The sequence below is a fragment of the Chenopodium album genome, chromosome 16, assembly GCF_948465745.1.
Source record: "Chenopodium album chromosome 16, dcCheAlbu1.1, whole genome shotgun sequence".
NCBI lineage: Eukaryota > Viridiplantae > Streptophyta > Magnoliopsida > Caryophyllales > Amaranthaceae > Chenopodium > Chenopodium album.
Genome location: NC_137849.1, coordinates 48,813,464 through 48,823,006, shown reverse-complemented (window position 1 = coordinate 48,823,006; position 9,543 = coordinate 48,813,464). Strand labels below are relative to the sequence as shown.

The 9,543-nt window shown below is 34.4% G+C and overlaps 1 protein-coding gene across 1 annotated transcript; it reads right to left on the bottom strand.

Annotated features, from left to right (window-relative positions):
* Positions 1-568: 568 nt before the first annotated feature.
* LOC145586845 (uncharacterized) lies at positions 569-6,054 on the bottom strand. The gene is made up of 5 exons (XM_081643785.1): positions 5,453-6,054; positions 3,153-5,307; positions 2,513-2,573; positions 2,192-2,415; positions 569-1,178 (listed from the first exon to the last, which is right to left on the bottom strand). Exons 1-5 carry the CDS (start codon positions 5,568-5,570, stop codon positions 1,124-1,126), a joined length of 2,613 nt encoding a protein of 870 aa, XP_081499911.1. The 5' UTR covers positions 5,571-6,054; the 3' UTR covers positions 569-1,123.
* Positions 6,055-9,543: the final 3,489 nt, after the last annotated feature.

Genomic DNA, 9,543 nt, shown 5'->3' with positions numbered 1-9,543 from the left:
GATTAATAAAGAAGGGTCACGAAAACAGTAAAAAGTAACCAAGCAAAGCTTTACGCTTCAGTGCATAGTTTGTTCTTTGTCCTTGTAAGTTGTAACCCCAACCTCATTATGAATCGCTTTAGTAAAGAATAAAGAGACCAATTCTAAGTTACTACTTTAAGTTGAGCAGATAGCACCTTGATTAATCGTGTTTAAGATCCACACTAGGTGTACCCAAAATTTATTATTACGTATACTCTTTCCATTTTATAATAATATATTCAAAATAATGTGTACTCTCTAAAGGTATATTCAAATCTGATTATCCGTATAACTTATAGCCAGTCCTTTATGTCAAATTGCGAGAGGAACAGTGAAAATTATGCGATTAATAATCAAAGTCCTTTCAGAATTCAGTCAACAGTAACTATGAGCTTTGAATGTCTTCTAGAACATCAAAAAAGAAGGGAGAAACAACTTTAAAGACATCCGATAAAACTAGAACGATATAGATATAGACAAGTTAAATCAAACTTTCATTGACACAAAAATGAAACTGCGAAACAAGATACCACAAGTCTATCAAGAGGTCAATCTGTACTTTCACATTCATCAAAAAACAAATGAATTTGCAATCAATCATTTGCTCTTGGACTTTAACTCATTACCATTTCTTTGATACATTACAAAATCGCAAGCACAAAATGAGGGGGAAAATGTTCCTAGAGATAATAACACTTTATCCAACACTGGATCAATGTCATTATATAATATTCACTTGATTGGTGCCGATTGACTAACAACGCATCTAACAATATACAACATTACAAATTAGATCAGGTAATTGATATTACATAAATAATAGAGAAAGATAGGACGATTTACACCTCCCTTTGAGACCCTAAACCTCTCCGAACAAACCAAAGGCACCAATGAAAAATCTTTGATTCTTTGAATACAACGGACAAACAGATATCACCATTCTGTAATCCAGACAAGTTACTGGGGTATCTTTGGAAACCTCCTTCGACAGCACAGCAGACTGAAGCAAGTATGGAGTTCACAAGGGCAAGTTCAGACAACCAGACTCTTCCTAATTGTAGGAGGCATTTAGTGAACTGGTTTTCATGCATGCCAGTTTACTTTAAGACATGGTTTTTGGGACTCTCATGCCAAACCCATGTTTGACCTTTTCAATCCTGACCATGGGAAAAAAATTGTCAGATTACAATAAGCTATATGTACTTTGTATATATTCATTATCATTAGATAAAAGATCCAAGATACAGTGTAATACATTCAGAATTCATAATATAGCTAAAGAGTCGATCCAGTTAAGAGGTCCTAAAATTTCAAAGACCACATATACATTTTAAACGTATTCTTCCAAGTGTCCAGGACTCAATATGATGCTCATGCAAGTGCGAAGGTCCTCACAATACCAGAATGATATCTTTTTTAATGGTAATGCAGAATTTACATCCTAGAAAGTAATTGAAATTGCTTCCCAACAACCTAACAAGTAATAATCTAATATGGCAACAAAAACTCACACATTTGAACAAGTTTAGCGAGCTCTCTGTCAGGACAAGGAAGAAGACTCCATTATTTTTTTATGACCTGCATGATACCAATCTTATCTAGCACTTCAAATTACAAAACTACCAATCATCTATGTTGTACTTAATGATGTTTTGTGAATTGTGATTGAATAAGCATGAAATATTTACCAATCAAAAGATATAAATAACTACATTCGGCTCTATGTTGTCAATAACTCAGAACAGGTGAGCACTCTTCAGTAATGAACCCCAGGCACATGTCTCAAAAATTGCTTAAAAACCTATTCAAAATGTGCTGCCTTAATGTTATACTCCATATCTGGAAGTAAGTCACATTGTCCTAAACTCCCCCCCCCCCCCCCCACCTCTCTCTCTATCCACACACGCCAACTCTCTCTCTCTCCATACTATACCTACCTATATTCTACCCTTAATAATAGCGTCAAACCCTATTCAGAGAAGCGTAGTAGAACGGAGGGATTAATAGACTTCCTTTCATCATTTCTCCATTTCAGCAAATAAATGAAGGTATGTTTGGAAACATAAGCACAGCATATTCCTTCATAGAATAATGTAACAAAACTTTCTTTTTCTCCTTTTTGGAGAGATGGAGGGGTGGGTCGTGGGGAACAGTAAAAAATCAAACTTACGTTGGGGCAAGTTTGCCAAGGCTGTCAAGTTCTTGACCAGAGTCTTCGTCCACAACTCGTCCAGAGATCTCAATAATGTAAGATTTGTCCCTAAGAGCTGGAAGTCCTCTGATTGTAAGCAATTCCATATCTTTTTGATGAAGTTCTCTACCATTTACAAACACACCAGTGTTCCCAGCAGCACAATTTTCTGGCATCCGATAATTGAACTCCTCAATAAATGGCTGCAAACACGTAAGACAATTGAAGAGTTTATATTACTAAAAAAACATATATTCAGGATATGATCAGAGAATACACACTATAATTTAGAGAGCTTACAGGTATGATGCCAAGACAAGGTCCACCCATCACACCCCAGAACCCAGCTTTGTAGTCATACCTGATAAAATGGAAAACAAGAAACAATTATAACAAAGCAGTGAGCCACCTAGATATGCTGTCCAAGCCAAAAAAAAAAAAAAAAAGGTTCAATCCCAACTTTTATTTTTAATTTTTTATAAATACATCTAGTTATTGTAAACTAATATCAGCGCAAAAATCTGAACCAAACGCCTTGTTTGGATAATAACATATATCTATATGGTGTCCAAAAATCATAAGTTGTAATTGATTTGATGCAAGGACATGCAATATCTGACAGCAATCAGCAGCATAAACCAAAACAAAGATGATTATCAGTTATAAAGGAGAAAAACATGAGGCCTGAAATTGTGAACTCTGACATATGAAAGTCCCAAACTCAGCAGAGGCTTGATATTATACATATCATGCCTTATCCAAGTTTTAAGAAACAGAGTCTCTAGCTTTAGGGGAAACAAAAGAATTATCCATATGCCTCTAGTCTTAACAGAATCAGCACTATATAACCTAATACTTCATACTTTCCGATACAACACAATGCAAAGCCATTTGAAACAAATTAGTATAAGTAAATACTAAATGCAGTTGAAGAGCATACCAGTATTGTCCAGGGTATATCGGGCCTGCCATCTTTTCTGCTTTCTTAACCAATTTATCTGGTATCAGATTCCCATTAACCATAACATTTCTTTTACCACTTTCCAAGGTTTGGTTGGATTTAGAGAAGCTCTTCTTTATAATTCCTGCCAAAAATGAATCCACTCCTTTTTTCATCTTTGGGAGTTCCTCTTCTCTGCATTTATCTGTTGACTCTTGTGTTACCTCATTATTTAGGTATTCATTATGTGACATCTCCATCTCCGTTGCCAGTGACTCCTTCAAGGAGTTTTGCCGAACAGTATTCTTGTTAGTAATAACCCTCTCTTGATCTGATCGACTACTCAAATTTCCCTTTCCATAACGGTTTATGGCACGGAATTTAGATGTGTAATCAAAAGGGTCTTGAAGAGGTGAACCTGGAGGAGAAGGAGAAGATGCAGCTTTTTCAGGATGAATAGTTGCAGAGGTCACTCCTTTTTTAGCAACCAATTCATCTGAAAAATGTTCATCCTCAGAAGTGGTTGCAGAAACCGAATGAAGGTTGTGCATTTCTTCAGACTTGCTGGAGCTTACACCCTGACAAGTTGATGAAGAAATAGGTTCCCTATCCATTGCTTGAAAATCATACACTGAATTAGCATAGTCCTCAGAACAAAAGCTTGCTTTATGGCCATGAGGCCCAAGACCAAACCCATCAGATTTGTCAAAAGCATCAGTGGTTGTTTGCTTCACTGCTGTGTCAATTGGCACTAGTTTTTCATCCGTAACGGTGAAAGAGATCACAGTAGAGCATGCTCCACAAGACATTTGCCAGTCATCCTTCTTGGAAAACACCTTTTTCGGCAACTTTAATACTTCAAAGCAATTGTGACATGTTACAAACGGAGCACCACCTACCACAGGGCGGCAACGATGACCACTAGCTAGAACCATCCTATGAGGACGACCACGAGAAAAACTCCCCATTTCAACATTAACGTCACCCGGCCACCTTGAGTGAGGTTGTGGATCAACAATCCTAGAATTATACCCATGTAAGCCAAAAGTCCCTTGAGCTTCACGCTGGCACAACATGGGCTTGTTCACAACATGAGGAAACCTTCTATTGGAAAATGCTGATGGTGGGACTTGCAAAGGAGCTTGCAGTTGTCGGTCATAACATCTATAGCAAGAGCACGAATGGTGATTAACAGCCATACCATACTGATGTGGCTCAAAAGGGTCTAGCTCAGGACCCATATATTGATGGTGACTTGGGATCCGTTGTGGAGGTCTCCGGAACATTTGAGGTTCATATGAATCCTCATACCTGGGAGCATGATTTGGGTTGTGCATTGAGTTGTAATTATGAGTAACCGGAAATTGCTCGTGATAATGCTCAAAGTAAGGTGGTCCGGGAGCAGGTTTATTAGGAGAAGAAAATTGCCTTGAAGTCCGGTGGAAGTTAGATGGATGATCACGAAAACAATCCACAGGTTCAGCATAAGGTTCTACATGGGCCACCCTCGACTCCAAAGGAGCCAAGGGAGGTTTTTCATGAAACTTTTCATTGGCATTGTTAACCCTACTGAGTTGATCCTTCAATTCATCCAACTTCCTCAAGAGCTCCTCTCGATCATGTTCAATAAGCTCAGTCGTTCTAGTAGCTCGACTTGCCTCATTTCGATAACTAGAATCCAACTGATACTTGGACGAGTCACCCAAATGATTCGAACTAGAAGACCTCATCCCTTCGAAATAATCTCGTCTAGCCCTCCCAAATCGATCTGCAGCCCCAATATCACTTGATTTTCGCTCAAAACCCCGGCTAGATCTCCTCACCCCATTTACATTCTCATTTAGGGTCTCTAACTTGTCCACTCTAGATTCCGAATTGCCATTACCCATTTCATTTTTACTAGAATCCCCATTTTCAACTTCCCAAGCAACAACTTCTCTCTTAGAATCACTCCCAAAATTTTCAATAACTTCATTACTGCCTTCACCATTATTACTCACCCTAACCTCATCATTCTCGACCCCAGAAATAGCTCCTTTCCCCAAAAATTTATCAGTTTTCCCAGAATTACTCTCAGATTTCTCAGAAATTACCCCAACCCTCTCCTCAATGGACCTCTGTGACCCATTACCAGCTTCTAGATTATTCTTTTTTGCTGCAAATTTACAACCAACATATATAAATATAACACCCAATGACCCAAATCATGCAAAAAAATACAATTCCAAACAAACCCAGAAGATAAATTAAGCAAATTTAGCAACACTTTATAGAAAAATAAAGGGGGAAATTGGAAGTACCTCGAAGAACAGCACCACAGCCACCACACTGATAGACAGAATAATCAGGAAGTTCAGGAAGTAGATTCTCACATTTGGGGCAACGAACCAACCTTAACTTAGATGATTCCACTGCCATTTTTTAAAATTTTTTGGGATCTTTCAATTAAACCCCAGAAAAATTACAAAAACACAAGTAACATCACTGATCTAACAAAAACAAAAACAAAATCAAAATTTAATATAGCCTATTTAAGCCAAGGAAAAAGTACAAATTCTAGATTTTTTTAGAATTTTTTTTGTGGGGTTTTTTCTGGGAAAAATAGGAAAACTTGGTAGGAAGAATTGACCCAACAAACATTAAAAGGGCTCCAAATTAAAGGGGAGAAAATTACAGAAACCCAGAAGTGAAAGTTACAAGAAAATATGCTCTGTTTTGTAGTAGTATTGTCAATTTTTGAGGGTGTCAAATTAAATTAATAAGCAAAAAATATACTCCTAATTTTAAAAAAAAAAAATTAAGGGAAAAAAAATGGACCCTTTTGCTTTTTCTGGGTTTAGCAATTGAGGAAAGTTGTGAGTTGGGATAACATTTTGCCATTCTCGCGGTCTTTCACATCAAGAAATAAAGTTTTAACAGAGGTTTTATTTAATTTTTAAATTTTTTTTTTATTTGTTTTTTTTTGAGGCTAAAAGCAATACAAATGGGAAAAAAGTGATAGAACGACATCGTTGTAAGATGTTTAAAGGTAAAAATATTGATGCGAGAGTTTCCTTTTTATCCAGCTTTAATTTGCTTTTTTATTTTTTCAGTCAAAAAAAGAAAAAAAATTAAATTATAAAAAAAATTAAAAAAAAAAAGTTGCTTTGTTTATTCCTTGTGTTTCTTGGGTTTAATGCTTAATGGTGACTATTGAGAGAAAGTAAAAGAGGGGTTTTGGCCGTTGTGAAAATGAGCTAAATGAGTATATTTGAAGAGCTATTGTCTAGCTTAGGTGAGTAAACTACAAGTTTTGTGCATAGTTTATGACTTTAATTTTGATTTTTGGATGGAGATATAGAATATTTTCTATGTTGTTTGAAATTAGAGAATAGTTTTCACATTTTTCATTGACCTAACAATCAAAAAAATTGACTAAAATTTACTAGCCCTTAACCATAATTTTTTATTTTAAGTCCTATCTAAGTAGAAATCGTTAACTACTTAGTTATATATATATATATATATATATATATATATATATATAATATGTCCTAAAAAAAAACACAAGTCAAATAAATAATCAATCACGTTCACCTAATTCATTTTTAATCAATTATATGTGAGATATGAAGTAAACGATAATAATTACAGTAACATCTATTAAACTTAAGAGTCTAATGATAAGTCTCTGTTTTTTAATTATTATTATTTATTTTTTTTATTATTTTTTTAATTGAACAATCATGAAAAGTCTCATCTTGCATTGCTACTTAAAATTAAGAACAATAAAATAACATGTTTAAACATAAAAAATATACTTCGTATATAATAAAAATAAAAATAGATTTACATCAAAACCAAATCTTTAACCCAAATATTGAAATCAATTACATGAATCAAGATTTTATCTTGTATAATCATCAACGTTTATCATTTATTTGAATTATTTCCATTCCCTCCTACATAGTATCAAGTACTCCGATATATGCTCACGTAAAACCTAAATCTTTTAGGTACTTCTTAAATCCTACTATTTGTCATTTTATATATGAATAAATTCCAAATCAATAGGAGTACGTACAAATGCTACATATATGACCCTATTGGATACACTTATGTAAAATGTAAAATGGCATTTAGTGTTTGTCCATCCCCCTCACCAAACCAAAATAGAAAAAGCTTATCATTTAGGTTAATCTTCTCTTTTTCACACAATTTTCCTTTTTGGTCAGCAAATACATAGATTATGGTATATAGTCTTCCTAGTCTTTAAGTAGTTTTCTGTAAAAAAAAAAAAAAAAGAGCCCTACAGTAAACTAAGTAGGGTATGATTGGGTGTTGCATACCCCACCATTATACCAGCAACAATTACCTCCCTGGCTACTTTTGACTTTGTTATTATGCAATTTTGTTACTTTCTTGTTCCTAATTGTTTGCTCCAAATCATAAATCCACTTTATTAAAGCTTTGGGCAAAAAATAGTGCACATGGATTGACACAAATATCAATGAGGAGAGAGATAAAGAGAGTGCAAGTGGGAAAACATGCCAAAAGTAGTATGAGGCAATTTTTTAGGGACATCTTAAAAAGGAAAGTAGAGCAAACAATTAGGAACAAAGGGAGTAATTAGCTACACTAATTTTGTGTTTTAATAAATTAATTTATAAACTATTTGACATATTATAAGGCTAAATATCTCTTAATTGTTAATAATAATATTTATGTTAATGTTGTGTTAGTACTTGGCTTTCATATGCTGTCAAACAAAAAATACAAATTTGTTATCAATTACAGACAAGTAAGCTTTTTGGCAGTGTTTGTGATTGATTTATTTAGTTGTTTCTTCAAACGAATAATTGTCTTGTCTCTTGCTCTTTGGCTCATAATGAGAGAGATTTTAAAATTGTTTTTATCATAATTAATGCGTAATTAGATATTGTATGATTTAATGCATGATGATGCAATCATAATTAATTATTTTATTTTTTCTGACAATCATTAGAAATTTGATGGCGGCAGCAATTACGCCACGGTGTTTTCATGTTGGTTTTTTAAGAACTGGCTTGGATAGTTGGGTACTTGGGTGATTGTTGTTCGAAAATCTTTGGTTAAAGTTTACTCAACTCCTTTTTTAAAAGAATCACTTATTAGATATTGGAACATTATCTAAAATTTTAAAGAATCAAGTCTTAAAGACTATTTCTTATTATGTGTCAAAATTAAACAATATATTTTACTCGATCTCTTCGTTCTCTCAGTTACATTAAGCTAGTTTAGCAACAAAAACTAGAAACAAATAAAATAAAATGAAGACCACCTATGTTAGCAGTTTCATTTTAAAAAGGAGAGGTATTAAAGAGATTTAGTAAGTACAATTGATTTCCACAAGTGAGGTGATAGATGATTAAATAAAAAAATGTTGTCCTAAACGAAATAAATTAAAAATTAGTAGAGGTTTTTTTTTTTTTTTTTTTTATAAGAATTAAAAAATAGTAGAGTTTAGAAAAAAGGATGAAAATGATATAATTCAGAAAGACGAAGGTACAATGAGATGCTCGAAGATGGAGTAATCATTAATAAAATCAACAATTGTAGTCGTAATTGATGATAATGGAGTTTAGAAGATGGAAGGAGAGAGTCCAAGTTTAAGTTAGGATGTCCAATTCGTACTTCATCATTTAACATGTGAATTGAAACATAGTCTAAAGGCCCACACTGAAATGAACATGTACCACGTTGTTGATTGTTTTTTTTTTTTTTTTTTTTTTTTAATTATTGGGCCTATCAAGGTCTTGATTACTTTCTTAATTAGGCCTCTTGCATAAAAATGATCCATTTATTATTAACTTATTATAAAGGGGTTGTTAAATATCGCCCTTGATTATCTAACTAACACCCGCAAAATATAGTAAAATTACAAATATACCCTTTTTTATCAAAAAAAATTACCCCCTCAAACAAAAATTACCTTCACTCCTTATTCACTCTCTTAATTCCTATTCTCTCTCTAAACAACAACAACCACCACCACCACCTCTTCATATTACCCACCACTACCACCACATCCACCTCCACCACCACCACACCGGCGGAGCAGTAGGTCGCCGATCTACATAGCGGTAATGCCGAGGAAGGACAAAGAAATGTCGGTCGCCAGCGGAGAGGAGTTTTGTTTTTTTTTTCCTGGAATTGCAGGAAACGCCCAGATTTTTCGCACGTCCTAGGCTGAAACGCCTAGTTCGTGCGAACAACCGTGTGGTTGTACGAAAAATCTGGGCGGTTGAGGTGAAACGTCCAAATTTTTCGTACAACCATAAGGTTGTTCGCACAAACTAGGCGTTTCAGCCTAGGACGTGCGAAAAATCTAGGCGTTTCCCTGGTTTTTTTTTTAAAAAAACATTCGTTTTTT